Raw genomic sequence first — 20,572 nt, forward strand, 5'->3', positions numbered from 1 at the left:
ACTTTCCCGCACTTGCAACAGAGCAGACCAGAACTGTTAAACACGTTTTAGACAAATTTGACGAACATTACAAACATTATCGTAATGTTACTCTAGCAACGTTTGTATTTAACGACATGCAACAGAAGCCTAGACAAAACTTTGATTCCTTCGTGATCGAAATCAAGTTACAAGATGATCAGTGTTAATTCGATCATGCTTATGATTGCAACATTAAAGATATCATTCAAGGGGTACGGGATGTCTTACACGAACGCCTCCTCAGAGAACTTGAACTATAATTAAAGAAAACTGTTCAGATATGTAAAGTCAGCCGAATTGTTCAAATTACATTCTCTTGCTATATCTCAGCCATCATCATCAACTATGCAAGTCAATGCAGTTAACCACTAAAAATTCAAAAAATTTCAGAGTCAAGGAAACTCTGGCAAACACCAAGTCGGCGATAAACTCCAGCCAACACAAATTCATCGTCATTAGTGTTCCCGCTAGGCCGTTTTTGAAGGGCGCAGTGCCCTGCCCTTCATTTAGGGCGCAAAATGCACCGCTGCCCTTTTCAAGAATAAGGAATTGCTCCCTGTGTTTTTAAAAAGATATCACAAGCATCTTATCAGACCCCATCATATCCAGCAATTTCATTTCCCCAGCGATTGGTCATAAAAACGTCCAAGCATTGTCATTGTCCCCAGAATTTCACCCTGAAAACGGCCCCATAAATAAAAGGAGAAGCAAACACCTAGGCAAAGAGAGTAATAAATGAGATTCTCAGAATCAGAATTCAGACAGGCTTATCAGTTGGGTACAAAAGTAAGTTCTTTCTTCTTCCCAGGGGGGCTTAAAAGGGTATGGGAAGGGGTCTGGTCATCTGTGAAGGGGGGAGAGAGATTGTTTCATTCAAGCCCCATCGTTGATCTTCTGAGAATCAACAAAGAGAGTAAACATTTCATAATATTTTCTGCTGTAGGATCAGGGGATGTCTGTTCCAGGAAAAGTAGAAGGGGTACCTGGAAAAAGTCTGAGTGAGAACGCAAACCACACCTGCCTTCTGCTAAAAGGAAATTTAAAGAGTTGGAAGAAAAGCATGTAGATGCCAGCAGATAAAATATGAAGATTAGTGATATTTCAGGCATTTTTTCTTCTGCAAAATAGAACAGAAGAAGGGTTGGTATGCTCTTGATAAAACATGAAAAGGGCTTAGGAAAAAAGTGTACTTTTATTGGTTTCTTCCTGTAGTTATATTACCAAATGTTAGAATTTTTTGTTTTAAATACTTTTTACCTATAATAACTAATGTATTTATTTCATACTTCTAGCCGCCAAGGAAACAGTGTCCAGGGTTTAGAAACTTGAAGCCAACTGTAATTGGAGAGATCAAATTGCCGCCTATAGTTAAATGCCATGGCAGACCCAAGGGGTTCACCATGACTGCCATTGGGCTGCCAAACAAAAGACACCATAAGCCATTGCCGTTTGTAAAGAAGCATTCTTCAGAAAAAATCAGTGTCATGTTATCATGGTTTACATCAGATGACATTAAGAAACAAGGCCATTAAAGGTGACTTAATCTCAAAGGCACGTAGAGCATCAACCAGAAAAGATACATTGTGGAGCACTAGATAGCGATGCTGACTTGTATTTGATTCGCCCATTTTTTACTAATGAAAGATGGATTGCCGTAACGAGTGTGGTTGAAAGAAAGAGAAAATTAAACATCTGGATGTGTTCAGTGTGTCACAAAGACATAGAAAATTCAAATTCTGTGCGATGTGATTGTTGTTTACTGTGGTCACATTTCAAATGTCAGAGTGTGAAAACAGCCCCAAAAAACACGTGGTTTTGTTTGTCGTGTAAATAGATGCATAATAGACTTCATAGTTCAATTTTATTAGAATATGTACAATGTGTTTAACCTGTAAAATCAAAAAAAAATATGTCTGTGATAAAAAAGTTGCTAGTAATATGTTTATCTCCGAGCTCTTAAATACAGTTGCAAGATATTTGTACAAAATCTTTTATTTAACTTGTACTTTAAATGCCTCCATTTTGTAAATTATTTGACCATTTTTGATGGAAGTATTGATATTTGCTGCAACAGATTAGCTTATTTTATGTTTTTTTACCTAAGAACTGTGTGTGAAGGATGTTGAAAGTAAAAATTTTTTAGTGTTTTTGAATGTTTCACTTTTCCAATTTGAATTTACACAGAGATTTTGATAGCAAACTACAAATTAAAAAAAAGTCAACATTGGTGGATCATTGCAGACGCACGCCTGTATGCCTTTGCAATGTGGTAATATTTCAGCATTGTAGTTGCATATGTAGTCTATTCCAGTCGGGAAAAAAAATATCGCCAAATATTGAAGCATATGATAATACAGGCAATTTTCAAACATAGATACTCTTATTGCAATGATTATTGAAAATCAATTTTTTTTTATATTACAAAATAAAAAAGTTCTTGTTATTAACATTTTAAGCATTGAGACCTTCTAATATGAAGTACAATATTTATTAATTAATATTAAGCTTATTTATGTTCTAAATATTTTTCTCAAGTAGTCCTCCATGACAATTACCTGTGGGGCAAAGTGAAATAGCTTACTCCGTTTACTCACTCAGTTATTTACTGAAGCACTTACGTATTCATGTGTGAATCAATTCATTTACAGTCCTTCCTTTAGTAATTCACTTATTTATTCATTAATTCTATTATTTTCTTAGTTATTCACTCATTTACTCATTCATTTATTTTCTGTCATACATTAATTAATTCATTTATTGTTCCATTTTCTTTTCAGTTATTCATTCAAAATTTTATTTACTGATCAAAAATAATTTTTACAATCAAATAGAAAATATTTCATTAGAAAATTATTTCATTCTTCACTTTGTCCCATGAAAAAAAAGGGAAAAATTTCCATTATTTTTTTAAGGTTCAAAATTACTACCGAAAATTAAAATTGTTTCAATGAAATATTTATTATGAAATACAACGTTCTTTCTTTCTGTACTGTAATTTTCAAAACAAATTTCCAATCTTTTATTTTGAAAAAAGCTCAGTCATAAGATAACATATTGATACTGCATGCCGTTTCCATTAAAAATCATGGTTTTTCCAAGAAATTCTTTCACTTTGCATTTTTTTGTGAGTTGAAAAAGAAATCTATTATTTTGCAAATAGGTTCAAGGATCAAAGTGACTTTTAGGTGTGTCTACATATTTTTTAAAAACAATGTTGATTATTGATTTCTATCAAAGAAGTATTAGTGTGCGAATTGCGATAATACAGTCTCTTGAATTCGAAACCAGTGAGTTAAATGTATTCTGCAACTCTAGGCCCGTGACTCCAGTAATACTTCTTTAGCAAACAAAAATGCTTTTGTTCAAAATATCTTGTGTTCTTTTTAACTAACTTCGTAAAAAATGAAAATGAAAGGTGAATTAAAAAGTAATAAATAAAATAGTGAAATTAATTCATCCTTTTCGGGAGGGGGGGGGCACGGGCCCCCTGTCTCTCCCCCCCCCCCACACCTAAAATCCGTTACTGTAAGTCATATATTACACTTCTGACCTCCCTAGATTTTCACGCTCGAGAGCATGAGTCAGAGTTCGGAAAAGAATTCCTGCTGTATTATACGAATGGCGGTGACACAAGTCCGTTTGTCGCCGTAAATCTACCTTAATTCTTATTAAATTATCGCTAAATATAGTATTTCACTGGAAATTCATATTAAGTCTCATATTATACATCCAACCTCCATAGAATTCCATAAGGTCTATTTTAATCATGTCCGACCCAAAGCAGCGGCACTCGAGGGCATGGGTCGGAGATGGTCGATGTATCGCAGCGAATAATTGAATTATGATTAAAGCATAATTACAGATTGTGTATGCCGTTTTAATATCTATATTATTTCCAGAACTATCATTTGCTCGCCGTATATAGCTTAATTTGCGTAGTCGGCCATATATTACTCGTCTGAACGCTTAGAATGTCATTGGGAAAGAATCTTAATTTGTGTGGTTGGCCATACATATTTCGTCCGACCGCTTAGCATGGTCATTGGAAAAGTATCTTAATTTGTGTGGTCGGCCATACATAATTCGTCCGACCGCATAGAATATCATTGGTCGGCTGTTGAAATTAGATCCCACCCATCGTAATGCCCCCCCCCCCCCCTTGGTCGGGTTCATAAAACAATCCCGACCCCAAGGCAGTAATTTCTACTCTACGCATGCGGAGGAGGTCGGTACTTCATTGCATTTCTGGCGGTCGGTGCCGCAACCATTGCCTAAACATAAACCAAATTAGCCATTTAGAATATTGATTTGCTTTTGGAAGGATTTATTTTTTTTATTTATTTTCAACTGATAAGCTTTTAATATAAATAAATAAGGATTTTAAATATAACTGTATTTAAATTTCACACTTAAGACACAAAAAAGATTAATGCGCCATTCCACAGAAAAGTCATTTTGTACCGCACCCGACACCTAATATGTTTCATTAAAAATACTTTAAAATGATAAACTAATTTTTTTTTTTTTTTGCTCAACAAATAACAAACTTATGTGTGATTTTTTAAGCAAAAAGTTTTGTCATTACTCATTGAAATTGTTACTTCTTAATGAAATATATGAATCGTCACTTGCAGGACAAAGTGGCGAATTTTTCGTAGAATCGCCCTAATCTTAAATTAGCAAAAAATAAAATACTACAGCTAAAACAATTAAACCAGATATACAGTATTAGGCAAAATGTGATGTTCAATGCAACTCTAATAAAAAGAAAACAGACCGTTATCCAGTTTACAAGTAACAAAAATGCCCATACAATGAATATAAACTACAAAAATGAATCAATTGGGCCTGTTACACTGCCTAAACAACTAGTGGCATAGGAACTGTATATTAAAATAGAGGAAGCTATTGATGGGGATCCAAGGAACATAGTCTTTTAGCGGGTCAACTCAACCCATCTTTGATGGTGAAAATTCCCTAGAAATATTCAACTACGCTATTGCATCCAGGTTTTAAACAATGTACCGGAAACAGATGTTAGGCAAGAATTTTGATCAGGGGAACCAAAGCTTTCCCAGTTATTATGTCCCTGAATACATCTATATCTTTAAAACATTGATCTGGACAGATAACTTAAATGTATCGCACTTTGGATGTGGAACAACCCATACATTTTGAATCAGGAAGCAGATCACAGAAATTTAAAGAAGTCTTGACAAACTGAAAACAGAAACTGCAAAATATTTTTGTTAAACATTATAATTTGGCAAAAATATATTGAACAAAAATGTAAGGACAACGGAAATAGATTGTAAAGTATCAATTAAAATATTCGTTCATTTTTACAAACGCAATTGCAGAATGAGCCCCTTTAATAGGGATTAAACTAAATTACTTGAAGAAACTGACAACTATTTTGAAAACCAACTCTCACATATATACAACCACCTCTATGTAATATTTTCTGGCACAATTGGCACAAAAATGCAAAGTGAATCGAAAAAACAAACGTATTTGTCTGCAAACCGGCGATATTTATGTACAGCGGTTAAAATCTCACCTCTTCCCGACGGCGAATTTCCACTTGAAGGCGTGCCTGAGCTTCATCAACATTTTCTTTAGCTACTTCAAGTTCTTCTTTCATACTGCGCATTTTTTTCTTTAAGACTTCCAAGAGGGTACCTTGCTGAATTGTAGTCATTTTTGCGAATTTAGAGGATTTGAAACTACACGGAAAGTACTGGAAAGCTGTGAAGAATTATTAAAGTGACACAAACGCGGGTGACACGATAAGCAAGCCAAAAAGGGCGTGATTGAGTGTTGCCAACGGCGAAAGCTGAATTCTTGTGAGTTACGTTTTGGAACTGCCGGTTCGCGGTTGCAGTGATTATTTTTTTAAAAAAGATCACCTCCATGTACTTTAAACGTTAAAAAATTATTTTACATTTTCTCTTTACATCCGATAAAAAATAAGTATATAAAGTTTTAAAAATACGAACGTAGTGAAAATGTGTCAGTTGGATAAGTATAGAGTTTTAAAATCTTTCATTCACATTAATTCTCTGACTCTAACATTTTTTTTTGCAGAATTAGACTTTTCCAAATCATTGTAGATGAAATATTAAGGGGGCCAAAATGAAGATACGTAGCCAGTCTCAAAATGAACAGTGGGGGAAAAAGAAGTGATGAAACTTGTTTCGTAAAAATAAAACTTTTGTTGTTATAATGGCCTCCTCATTCAATCCTCTTTCGTTTTCTGACCTTTTCGTCCCACAGCGTTTCTTTATTAGTATCCAAGATTATTTTTCAGGCAAAAACATTCAAATATTAAAAGCATTAACATTTATTGATCGAAAAATGTTCATTTTAGAATTTTTGTGCTTCGTTAAACAAGATTTTAGACCAGAAAATTAGTTTGAATTTTTAACAGACCTTTTTCTTTAAAAATTCAAACTTCGCAACTACATAAAATATTTTTTTAAAAAAATGCTCCCTTTCACACCTAAAAAAAGTTAGAAATTTTGAAGAATGGGAACACTGAGAAATTGAAAAGGGATAACCTATTATTAAATTTATGCTTCTTAAAATACGATTTCGTTAGTTGACCATCATTTTTGCACACAAAAAAAGTTGGAAATCATTCTAGGAGGTCTTTAAAAAAAAAAAAAACCCTGATCTGCCATTGGTGGCGCAATTGATTCAGCGTTGCAAGCCCTTCTTTATATATATGTATACTGGGGCGTAGCTAAGGGGGGGGGTTTGGGGACAACCCCCCCCCCCCCCCGAAAAGTTAGTCTCAAAAAAAAAAGAGAAAAAGAAGAGAGAAGAGAAAGGGAAAAAAAAAGAAGAAAAGGAAAAAATTCCAAGCGATTACACACACACACACACACACACATATATATATATATATATATATATATATATATATATATATATATATATATATATATATATATATATATATATATATATATATATATATATATTAGGGTGGCCCAAGATATAATGGCGAAAAAAAAATTTGTGAAATCGAATACGCATACCCTCCAAATTTTTTCCCTTTCAACTCAGAAACATGGGAAAAAAATTTTATTGCAATAAAATAAGGGGAACCCGTGCCGACTTGAGGTCAAAGTTGGACCTGAAATCCTGTACTGCGACTACGGTGGAAAGATTGCTAACTGTATAATCCTTTACTACACGCAAGTTCAGTTTATTTAAAGCAGATATTTACAACAATATTAAACTACAAGAAACATTACTGTACATATTTTTATTTCAATGTTTGCTTTTTGCTGTCAAGATAGAGCTTTCGGAGCTTTTGAACGCAACGTAACACAAATTGTTTTTGTTCCTCATCAGCATGGGCGGATTTATGGGGGGGGGGGGGCAATGCCCCCCCAGTTTTGGGAGGACTTTATATAGTAACAACATATTTTCCAAAAAGTTTTAAACATTATTTTTTTCTTTTTTGACTAGTTCAGAAGGACATGGGTGAATTTATAGGAGGGGGCCATAGGGGCAATGCCCCTCAGTTTTGGGAGGACTTTAAATAGTAACAACACATCTTCCAAAATCTTAAAACAAAAAATCATTATTTTTTTTCTTTTTTTTGAATAGTTCAATGTAAATGAAGAGGATAGTGAATGTCCTTTTCTGATGGGAGAAAAGAAAAAAAAACATTAAATACAAATAGTACAGCTGTCACTGGGGTGCTGAAAATATGCCTAAATTCACTATTTTAGACTGAAAACCATTTGGGCAAGTATACAAATGAAAATATAGTCAAAACGAGCTATGCATTTAGCTGCAACACTTATAATTGGCGATTATTTTTAAATTAGAAATTAAAACAAAGGGAACCCCCCCCCCCTCCCCCATTTGCGCTAATAGAACGATCTGCTCATTATGATTTGTTTTCTTTCTTTTCAGAATGTTTATTTTCAATTTGCGTGATTTCAAAAACTAGATATTTTGTGTTGTTACAGACGAAAGATTTTGAAGAACTTTCTGGATTCACACGTTCAGATTGGTAAAATTGTAAAAATCCTTTAACCGTAAAAACTGATGAACTTTCGTAAAAATTACAAAAATCTGCAGGTAATAGGGCTGGATTTGCCTATAAGATAAACAAGTTATAGCTTCGGGCCACTGCTTTGAAGTGGGTCCGTAACTCGTAAAAAATTGCATGATTTGTTCCTTGAGAAATGGAAAGTGCTTGAAAAAACTAATTTCATCTTCAAGTGCTTGAAAACCTTGAATATTTGGAAAAGCGTTTCTACAAACCTTAAATTTTAAATTTCTAACAAATGGTAGGGGGAGGAATGCCGAAATATGTCAAATTTAGCTCCTTGCTACATCGTGCATCAAAAGTGTAAAAATCATGGTTTTTACGTATGTAACATATTACTTGAAATAAATTTTTGTGACACATGTTTCATATTTTGCTATTTATTTAATCCCGAATGCAGTATTTTGGAAATTCTTTTGTATTGATCGCTTTTATCTTGCTTCTACTGCATATTGTTAATCCGTTTAGCCCGGAAAAAATGATACACTACCTCTATTCCTTTTCGTTTTCTGCACTGCTTATAATTAAAAAAAAGGTTGTTGTAATGAGAGAATTTTATAGTTTATTTTTTCTTTTAAACTTAAAATAGCTGTTTTTTTTTTTTTTTTTTTTTTTTTTTTACAAAGTTTGAATAATACTGTACAACTGTATAATCTAGTGCTTAATTTCAGAGATTGGAAAGTGCAAATGAAGTGCCTTAAATTATTAAATGTTCTAAAATCCTTGAAAAAAATTGGCACAGTATAACCTACTACGGCTCTTGGGCTAAAACATCCAATCTATCCAACCAAACCTTGAAAATAATTAGACAAGTCTTTGAAACTCCTAAGCAAAGTGTGCTTCGATTTTATTTCTTATCAAGTGTATAAATTATGAATTGTTCTAATAAGTAGTATGTTAGTCTCATGTTACATATTTTCTAATCCTGTACAGCATTTCTTTTAAAGTATTAACTTACATCACAAAGCACATTTAAATCATAAAACTTAAAAAAAAAAAAAAAACCCTCATTAGGCTTTAAAATGCACAATTTTACATTCATTTTACAATAGTTTCCGGGGGAGAAACCCCCGGACCCCCTAAATTTGGAGATATTCTTTATCCCACGAAAACGACACACCAAAGAAAAGAAGAGTAAAAGCATGGCCTTATGCATCGCAGGAAAACAGACCAAAAACATGGGGGGGGGGGCAATTTAAAATGTTGCTCAAAAAAAAAAAAAAAAATCCTGCCCCCCCAGGAACTCGGTCCTAAATCCGCCTATGCTCATCAGCTGTTAGCAAACCATGTAAGTCCTGAATCATTTTTACCGCTCTTTCAGCTGCATCGTTTACTGCTCTAAGCATTGAGACAGTCTTTTATACATCAATGAATGAAATATTATTGACCATACCATAAAAGCTGGATGAATTTTTGTAGAGCAGCTTTTGAGATAATTGGGTCCACATTTTCGTACACTTGTTTCAAAAAGCACAAATCTTTTTTGGGTGCTTTGACTGCCAAAATGCGTTGAAGTCATGGTTTCACGTATGGTCACAATAAAAACAAGCAGACATCAAACAATGCTTCATTTTCCTTCGTATCTAATTTTATTTGTGAACTGAACAATAATAGTTTTAGGGAGTACATCGCTCGAGCCATCCATCGAGCTTGGTGCATGGCTCCCGATGTCTTACTTTAAATTTTTTTCCGTATCTCCACCTAAAAATATGATAGGTAGTTCCATCAAATCTTGATAGTCATCCCTGACCGTAGTATAAGTAAGTTTAGCACGGTAAAAGTCAAGTAAATTTTCCAAGTTAGGGTACAGATCGGGACAACTGTGCAACTTCTCCATAGCACTGTATTTTAGGGGAGTAGATCAGTTCATATATATGATTGCGGCAAGCAGAGGAAAGCATTTCTCTATCAATTTTTTCCTCAAGAATAGCGCAAGAACCACTTAAAGGACCCGTTTTGGAAGCTGTAGTATCATAACAGAGAGTTTTAACTTTGTCTTCGAGATTCCAATCTAAAACTGCCTTTCAAACAGCCTGTGTTTGTTCTTTTCCTGTAGAATTATCCAGTTTAGACTCAGCAATGAGTTGTTCGTCACATCCATATAAAATAACTATAAATAAGCGATCTTCTTTTGATTTTTGAGCACCCAAAGCAGGCAACAGTTTCATATCCCAAGGTAAATTCACTACATATGGTACCTCGTACTGAAAATTAATTTCTATTCTTTCCTAGTGCTCCTTCCGCTTTTCGGTTCGAATTCTTTGAATTGAAGATTTACCTATGGGAAATTCATCAATGTTACACCGAAGTGCGTCAATAATAACTTCAAGAATAAACACATAATCTCGTATACTTGGACACCTGTACAATGAGGCAACTGATTTTGGAATAATAAAATCGCTGCTCATTACATATTTACTTGCTTCAGGTTCTGACAATATTTGTTTCAGGTTCTGGAATACTTGTTCTGATATACTTGTTCCAGGTTCTGATATACTTGTTCCAGGTTCTAATATACTTGTTCCAAGTTCTGATAAACTTTTTCTAAGTTCTGATAAACTTTTTCCAGATACTGATTCATATGTTTCAGGGAAATCTTTTGAATTACTATTTTTACTAGATTTCAAAGAGGAATCTTCTTGTACAGGTTCATACAATTCCAAGGATGTTGAAGCGGAATCGTATTTAATGCGCCTGTTTTCTTGTTTGACAGCTCAAAGAGAAAATCCCATCTTCCTCTATTTTGATTAACCGAAGTGCATAAGCATGTGCAGTATTGAATAAATTGTTTAAATTACTCTCGAATTCTTGTTGGCGCTGTCTGAATACTTCTTGCAGTTTCTGTGCATCTTTTTGCAAGTCTCTCCAAATTTGATACAGGTTTTTAAGTTTATTCACACAATTTAGCAACGATTTGGTGGGAATGCGTGCCTTTTCCCAAAAGATGATGCTTTCCCAAATAGCGAGATTTGCACTTTCACTGACGGTTAAATTTACTTCTCGAATGTCATAAAACAAAACAGACAGAACTTGTCCGTTAGAGGAAAGTTTCAAGCCCGTAATTGCGTGTTTTACGCGACTCCTATTAAAAATATCTCTTTTTTCGAACTTGGTAATTCCACTGCCATGTTTCGTTCCCTATGAAAGGACTAGACTGCGCTTGGTGATCGCAATGTATTCGTACTGACACGTTTGACGGTTTGCAAATTGCCACGAATACCCCCCCCCCCCCCTAATATATGTTTTTCTGTTTTCGTTTGTTTTCTGTGCACTATTTACAGCTGCTTTGAGCTTCGCAAAGTATCGCGTCGCCAGCTTTCGCTTGCTTATGAACACACGTGCTATTTGCACGTTTAGGCCTTTAGGCGCAAGTCGGCACGGGTTACCGTGTTTTAAATTGCATGAAACTTTTTTTACAACGGTTTTGATATAAAAGGAAAAAAATAAGAGGGTATGCGTTAAAAAAAGACGACTTTTATTTTTTTGGGACACCCTAATATATATATATATAAAAGAAGTAACCCCCCCCCCCCCGAAAGTCGGGTCTAGCTACGCCACTGTATGTATAAAAAAAATCCTAGAATGATTTCCAACTTTTTTGTATGCAAAAATAATGGTCATCAAACGATTTTTTTTATTTTTATTTATTTATTTATTTATTTATTTATTTATTTATTTATTTTTGAATTTTTAAATAAAATTGCTTGTTTCAAATTAAAACGAATTTTCGGGTATACAATCTCGTTCAATAAAGCACAAAAATTATAAAATGAACATTTTTCTATCAATAAATGTTTATGTTTTTCATATTTGAATGTTTTTGACTGAAAAATAATCCTGGATACGAATAAAGAAGCGGTGGGGCAAAGAGGTCATAAAATGAAAGAGGAATTAGATATGTGGCAGCCATTACAACTTTATTTTTTAACGAAACAAGATTCTTCTTTTGTTTAAAAGCTCAATTTGAGACCGACTACGCACCTTAATTTGGCTCCCTTATTAGACTCAATATTTCATCATCCAAAAAGTCTATATATATGGGCGCCTATATGCAAAATTGTAAGAGGGGGCTCAGATATTTTAATCATGGTTTAGCAGAATATTTTCCCCATGGAGGCAGATTTCAGAACAGATTTGAATCATTAAAATTTGACATTTGGAATTACTTATTCATTAATGGCTGAAGAAGAAATATTTTTATACTTTTGGGAAGAAAAAAGTACTAAAAGTGACGAAGCTCTCATTTCTAAGGGGGGGGGGGGGGGGCTCGAGCCCCTCCTTGCCCCCTATATGGGCGCCCTTGTATATATATATATATATATATATATATATATATATATATATATATATATATATATAATTCTTTTTTAAACATTTTTTATCTTTCTCTCTCTTTTTATATCTTTTTCTTTAAAATGCTATGGGTTTGGTGTTTGTTGTGACACGTTGTCAAACTTTCATCGTTGCTTGAACGGATTTTGTTCAGCACCAAAACAAGCCGCAAAATAAATTTCAAGCGCAGCATCATTTGCAGGGCCCGATTAAGAAACCGAGGGGCCCAAGACCAAACGCTTTTTTCGGGATCCCTTGTAATCGAAACTTACAATTTTAGTCATTCGGGGGCCCCTAAATAGCAGGAGTCGTAGGTCACGCTCTATATGACCTATGCAGTAATCAGCCCCTGACCATTAGTCCATTCAATCATCCCACCCACCGCAGTAGCAGATTTTTTTCAGAAACCGGAGTAGGTTCTAAACAATCGTATGAATGTTAGGATTGCCAAAATTAAGGTTTTTGTGTTGTTTTGTCTCCCACCCCCTCCCACTCTCCCTCCCCCCTCTCATCTCGCCGTTATCAAGGATTTTTGGTACTTTATCCCAGTTTTCGTCTGATAGCTCAAAAACTATTTACTTTCGAGTAAAATCATTAAATGATAAAAATAAATCACAATGTTCGTGAAGTTTGGAAAAACTGACTATTTTCCCCACTTGCTTTATTTTTGGAACTCTGCGAAAGGCCTGAAAATCGCTTTTCTCTTTAGTTCCGACTCTGGTTCAAAATTCACGAACATTGAATTTAAATATCTTGGAGCTTTTTTTAGCTACAATAAAAATATAAAAACTCTTTCAAAGCTCATTTCATGCTCTTTTTAATTTATCTATTAATAGCTTACTCGCAAGTGAATAGTATTTGAGATATGAAACAAATCTGAAAAAAAAATTTCCTTAAATTCCAAGATCGCCGCGCGTGGCAACCCGGTATGGAAGCATCCTTTAATAATCATAATTGTGTTTCAAAACAGTGCTTGGGTTGAAGAACTGATGGGGGCAAAAAATGGCAAAGCCATTAATCCATAATCATTCTATTTATTAATAGACTTCAACCAATGTATGTTATAGCAGTGGTGCACAACCTTTTTCTACCCTTACAACCTCTATTAAAATTATTCTTGCGGGCCAGAACACATATAAAGTTTCAAAATACTTAAATTTTCAAAATAACATGGGGAAATACGGAAACGGAAAGATAATTACAAACCAGTAGTTGTTATCAATTACTGCTTCTTTCATTGAATACATCTTTTGTTTTTCGGAAACCAATTTCTGAATATTTGGCTCAAAATTCGTAACATTGGGTCTAATAGTGTTTTTTGATTTGTAACATGAAATAAAAAAACGGGCCACATAGATCAGCTGCGAGGGCCGGATGTCGGGTGTGGCCCGCGAGCAGTGGGATTGGGCACCACTGTCTTATAGCGATGCAATATTTTAAACCAAAGTTGACTTACATTTTGAACGATTTTATCCTTTTCTTCTAGTCTTGTGTTACTCTGTAGAAAGTCTTCTTGAACTCTGTCTAAGTCATTTTCTACATTTTTGATCATCTTTTGCAGAGCTCGAATTTCTTCTTCTGCCTATTTAAAGAAAAAAACAATTGCAATGAATATAAATCAAAAAACAAATTAACAATGCACAAATGATACTAAAAAAAAAAATCGTTTTTGAATAAAAAACTATAGAAAGTTAAAATTAAATGCACCAAGAAAATAAACTTCATAATAGGGGTTGTATACAAATGATGTCACGCTTTGAGAGGGGGAAGGGCGGTCATGAAATTGCGACTTTGATTGAGGAGGGTTTGGATGTGACATCATGTATTTTTCATAAGAAGATGTTTAGGAAAAATAGCGTGACATGCGACAGGTAGATGGGGTAGGGGTTAAGGTGAAATGCGACTTTGGCAAAAAGGTGGGAGGGGTCCAAAATGCTGAAAAAAATGTGACATCATTTATAGACACAGGACAGCCTCTTACAAAAATACATTTACACTTCAGCCTGTTGTGTAGAAAGCACACGCACACACACACGCGCGGATTACATACAATAAATACATAATACACACAGGCTTAAATTAAAGCAAATTGTAATTAAAGCGAAGGTAATGCGATAAAAAAAAAATGCATTTATATGAAAATATATATAGGGCTTGGATAGCATTTACTTCTCATCGAGATAACCGTGTTAAAGGCATAGGCGACTGGTGCACCGAAAAAGTTGGGGGTCAGCAGAAGAGTATATGGGTTAGAGGGCGTGGTCCCTAAAGCTGCCTTTTGTTTTGTTGTAAAATTGGGTTCTATTACAGTACCCGCCACTAATAAAATCACTGGATTATAAAATCAGCCGCTTTTTAAAATCAAATATGGAAGAACAGAATCATTGCAATACCAAAACATGTTAAAATCATCTTTTAATAAAATCACTCTCGCCGTTTTATAAAATCAAACTTTTGGACATCATACGTAAAAATTGTTAAATACACACCTAAGAAGTGAAGGAATCGGTCTCAGAAGACGAGAAAATCTCAAGTGTCAAATTTGCCTCTTCAATAGATGTCAGAAAAGAGCTTGGTAATGTACGATGCGCTTTAGAACAAAGAGGAAAATATTATGTTGAACGTTACAAAACACTTTGTTAACTCTCAAACGATATTGAATCTTTGCTCTCCCAATTCTGTTAAGCAAACAACAATACGCCTATATTTTAAGATCCTTATGCAAATAATTTAAAAAAATGTATCTCATGTTTAGGTAAAATGATAACAGTATTCTGAAATACTTAAAGCAGAAGTAAATGAAGTAATCCAATTCATTTTTAGAGTAAAACCCATTTTTTTGAATGCCGGTTAATAAAATCAGCCGTTTTATAAAATCAAATGTCCACAGAACGAATGTGATTTTAATAAGCGGCGGGCACTGTACTGGCTTTTAATATTACTCATTTAATAACTTCTAAAAATGAGAAAAATGCCATCAAAAATCGGAACGAATAGCCACCGCAGACTTTTCCCTTCCATTTTAAAGTTCCACTCTTATTAAATAAGATGAGAAGAGTTCATTTGTTTGGAATTTTTAGTTTTTACTTTCGTGAAATAAATCAATCCACATTATAAAAAATCATTTCTCTTCAAGTATTAATTTTTAACTTTGAAAAGTGAGAACGCAAGGCCCCTTTACTTTTCGAAATGAGGGGGCAGTTGACCCTTTGCCCCCTCCAACGAGCCGTCTATTGTCAAAGGTATATTTTGCCGCCCTTAAAAAATTTTGCTTTAGAAATGGGTTATTGTATAATTTAATTTCTACTGTTTCTCACGAAAACAAAATGGATTTGACACCAAGAACTAATATTAAATGTAAAAAAAGACCCCGAGGCTAGAGGGCCTCATATTTAGATGAATCTCCGGGGTCGGAACACATAAAATATTGAATTATTGTCACGCCCGTTTATAGCGAATTTATGGCTATAACCTATAATGTAATAGTTTTAATTCTCCTTCACGTTCTACTGTGTGTTATCAAACTATCATTTTTAAGAACGGAAGTATACTCTGTACTGTAATTTCTATTTGGTTTCTTCGATTTCGCTATAAAAGGGCGCGACTGCATTTAAATTTCTTCTACATAAATAACATGGGAAAACACGGGAAGGGAAACATAATCACAACGTCTAAGTTTTCTAATCGCAAAAATAGAATCAAGAAGAAAAATTGGAAATCCATTTTAAACCCTTGCTTATGTAATTAGTATTGTATATACTTATGAATGTTTCCTTTTTGGTTATTCTTCCGCAACTGCTGCTTTTTTTTTTTTTTTTTTTCATGTCTGATTGTTGAACACGCGTCACTTGACATAACTTTATTTTTATTTTCGAGGTGCACCTTGCAAATCCGGGCGACGCAGCTGGTTGATAAATAATTTAAGTCATTGCATTTATCATCGAAAATCAAAATAAATATATGAACTAAAATTGCTCAAGTATTGAACATTTCAAAAAATAATCATAAATAATTTTTCTAAAGAGCTTCAGTTCAACTTATCTGATAAAAAATCCATAGTTTTCGATGATAAATTTAATGAGATAATCATTAATCAATTGAAACATGAATAAAAATTAAAGAAAACTATGAAAATAATTGCATAATGACGATTTTTTTTCTGTAAAAGAAATGTAGATGTTTTGTAAACCTTTGCTGTTTAATGAAAATAATTGCTGTTTAAAATTTAACGGTCCTTCTAAAAAAAATGCCAAGCTTCATCCCTTGTGAAAAGCTGAACGTTTTTAAATTTTGGATGTAAAATGACACTTTTCTAGAGCCCATATCAAAATGGGGTTGTTTCCTTCAGTCGAAAGTACTACATCTAGTCACTAAAATTGATAGAATAAGCAAAAAAATAAATAAATAAATAAATAAAAAATAAAACAAAATAATAATAATAATAATAATAATAATAATAATAATAATAATAATAATAACATGGAGCCAGAAAAAACTTTTATTTTCCCAACAGTTATTTTTTATTTAATTTTTTAATGCCCGATTTTGGAAATAAAACGCGGGCTTTATGACGCCATAAGTGATGTGCTTTGGCCCTCTAAATGTTCACATTTTGCTGTCAACCGCGTTGCCAGGTTATGATAATTTGCGCTGTGCACTAATGGCATCAGTGAATGTATTTCATCACTTGTGATGTCATGTGCAGAAGCGTAAAAAATGAATACCAATCTGCGCACCAAATAAAATAATTGTTAACAAATATTAAACTTTGTCAAATTATTTAAAAAATGGTCAAATTCTATGTTTTTAAGCATGCTCTTTCAGAAAAAAAAATTCAAAGTTTTGAAAACGACCCCATTATAGTAGTTGAACGAAGTTATTATTTTTGAGAAATCAACCCCCCACCATGCCATTAAGCTTTTCGCTCAATAGTTTGATTTGATGCATAGTTCGAAAAAAAAGGGCATCGTCTCCTTACTTCAAAGTGAATAATTACATAAAAATATTTTCTATTTTCTGGTTGATCATCATTTTCACAAAATCTCCCACTATCTATGGGGCATTTTAAATGTAGGTGAGTGTCAGGTTTTGTTTCGTACAAACGGCTATACCTAAAACCCCTTGAAAAGGACAAGCCCATTATCCGGCATTTTGGTTCTAAGACAGCTTTGGATCCAACCTTGTTTTTAATATTTATTACTACGTCATAATATTTGCTAGTTGCAGGCCCTGCTTCTGGGGTAAGCGACCTAGGCAGCCGCTTATGGCGGTAGATTTTAGGGGCGGCAAATTTCGAAGTTGAATTATTTTTGTTTTTGTTTTTAAGTATGAATATCTGTTTCTGTCTCTCAGCGCCATAAATTTCGCCGATTCAATGCTAAAAGAAAAAAATTATAATTTAGAGTGTGTGCCAGTGCTTGGATATGCAAAACATATAGTTCGGAATTTAACTAGAAATTCAGTTGAATTTCAGAGGCGAAAATAGCGTGATATAAAAGTCTTTTGAAAATATTAATAACTGATTCAGTGCCGTGAGATGTTACTTTGATGTTAAAAAAGACAGTGTAAGGTGTGAACCAGTGTTTGGATATGGAAAACCCAGTCTGGAATTTAACTAAAAACTCAATTTAATTTCCAGCACTTTACAACTATTTTTATTTTATTAATATATTACTATTTTATATTATTATTATTATTATTGAATGAGGGGCGGCGCTGGCCAATATCGCCTAGGACGGCAGAACTACTAGAACCGGCCCTATCTAGTAGCTATGTCGTAAAACAATTGATGATAAGTTGAGTAAAATGTCACTTAAGGTAAATTTAGAAAGATAACTTAGTTAACAAATTCAACAAAAATGTATCGAGAAATGTTTACTGTAATGAATCTCATTTTCACACCTTATTTGTTTTTAATTTATATTAATAAAATCTTCTTCATTTTCAGAATAAAATAATCAAACATCAATCAGGCAAAACAGCTAAAGCTTGGGCACCAGTTTTCTGCAACGAGGCTTTTGTATAAATACAAATTTTGTCCACCGACGATTTTGGAACCAAAATTTCGGATAAGTCAACTTCCCTTATGTAGTGCCCTTAGCTGTACTCAGAGCTTAGTTTGTGGCAGGGAGGGGGGGGGGGGGGTTCCTACAGAAAATATATTTCGACGTAAATAATCTGAATTCTGACAAAAAAAAAACATCCAGCATCCAGTCGCTGGCATGCATTTGAATTATGACGCCTTGAATTTAAATTATTCTTTTCGCAATCACGAACTGCGATAGGACCCTACTCTTTGGGCTTTTTGTTTCTACAAAGGGAATGGAATCGAAATGGAGAATAAATTCGCGCCCGTCATATTATGACAGATGATTTTCTTGTAATATGAGGCATATCCATCAAAAAATAAAAAAGAAAAGAAAAGAAAAAAAAAGAGAGAGAGAGAGAAAGAAAGAAATGGTGAGAATGCGGTAATAAAGATCTGGTCATTATGGCCGATTTGCACTCGTACACTCATCATCATAAAGATCACGGGACGCAGGAGCGTCCCGGCCGCCAAGAGAACCAAACGTCAGCAGCCAACAAAAGCAAATCCACGGCCAAGAAAGACGAAAGAAAAAAGCAACTAAGGAACAGTTTGCAAGACAGAACAAGTTGGGGTTTTCTGGGTTTTTCACGCCTCAGTATCTCAGCCCCATAAAGACCCCCGGAGTTGATTTTTGGAAAACTCAATCTCTAGTGGTCCCTGACGACATAAACCAAAATACAATCCCAGGACAATCAGGGGGAAGGAGGAATTCAAATTAGAAAATCGCTGTTCAAAAAAGTTTTCGCTTTCTTTAACAGGGCTACAGTCCAGACTAAAAGACGAATCGAGCTGAAATTTTGCACACACATTCCCTGTGCCCTACTGATGTGTCTTTTGTGCCATTTGATCCCATTCCCTCCCCCCTCGTTTTTACCTCCCAAATTGTATCTTCTCGGGGTTCTGTCACAGCCCCCCGGGGGGCTATGGTAATGATTTTTGGTATACATATTCTTGGGGGCGGGCATTGAGTACATATACGGAAATTCAACCCCCAGGCACATCATGGGTCGCAGTAATTAAAGTTTGAAAATCACTAATTTTCCCGAAATTCGTACGTACCCTCAGCTTATAGGGTTTGTTACTCTCTGACTGCAATTGCAATGCTAGAACAGGTCTAAGATCTAACAATTATTCAAAAGTTGTCTTTGGAAATGAAATTTCCAATCAAGACTAATAAAACAGATCCAACAGTTGCAACTAGACGTTAAATCGCGGATATCACAAATTTGGCACAGCGTCTGCGCATGCGCGCGGACTAAGCTCATTGGGCTTTCTGTTTTAAGATTCCATGTTTGTTTATATTTAAGCAGAGAAACAAATTAATGAATGAGATTAGAATGCTGTCCCCTCCCTTAAGTTTTGACGATACGAAATTTCCTTCCCCCTGTTTTTCAGTTTTGATGTATTTAAAGGGGGGGGGGGGGATTTTAAATATCGGTGCGAAACTGGGGTTAAACCATTAGAATATTTTACGTGACATATTATATGAAACTATACGCATATGAATATGAACTTTATAATTGAAAGCGAAAAATAGCCCTTTTTTTATTGGTTTGCTTATTTGCTTATTTTCTAAATTAATGCATTTTTCACAAACATAACACATTAAGAACTGAAAATATATGAAATACGTGTGTGGATATCCGTGTTTTGCAGTAATTTGTTAACAGACAAAATTTTTGCAATTAATTTAAGCAAGACTTTTAATGAGTTTAGTCCGCGCACATCATGCGCAGTCGCTGTGGCAAATTTGGGGTATCCAGATGTGACGTCGAGTACAGTTGTGTAGCTCTTCTGACACTTTCAAATTTAAAAATTTAATGGCTTAGGTTTTTTTTTTGCTTGGTAATAACATACGTTATTTCGTCTTTTTAATGAACTTTTTAAACAAAACTAGGCATTAAACAAGACAAAGACCTTCATCAAAAGAAAGATAAATCTCCAAACAATTAAAATTATCGCATAAAACGTAAAAAACTTAAAACGTAAATACGATGTATTTCTTAAAAGTAAATACGACTTAAGAAAAAAAGTCATAAAATAAAAAGTGAAAAGCTAGA

At 34.2% G+C, this 20,572-nt stretch overlaps 1 protein-coding gene across 3 annotated transcripts in view; it reads right to left on the reverse strand.

Annotated features, from left to right (window-relative positions):
* Positions 1-20,572, reverse strand: part of LOC129229383 (tropomyosin-like) — a 131,936-nt gene that overhangs the window by 56,671 nt on the left and 54,693 nt on the right. For 2 of the 3 annotated variants that reach the window (XM_054863678.1, XM_054863677.1), the window contains exon 2: positions 13,881-14,006. In XM_054863678.1, coding sequence (XP_054719653.1) covers positions 13,881-14,006 — 126 coding nt within the window. Of the gene's footprint in view, positions 1-5,581; positions 5,835-13,880; positions 14,007-20,572 lie in introns of those variants that run through there. The other variant, XM_054863679.1, reaches the window with a different exon arrangement.

Source organism: Uloborus diversus, chromosome 9 (assembly GCF_026930045.1).
Source record: "Uloborus diversus isolate 005 chromosome 9, Udiv.v.3.1, whole genome shotgun sequence".
In the NCBI taxonomy this organism is placed as follows: domain Eukaryota; kingdom Metazoa; phylum Arthropoda; class Arachnida; order Araneae; family Uloboridae; genus Uloborus; species Uloborus diversus.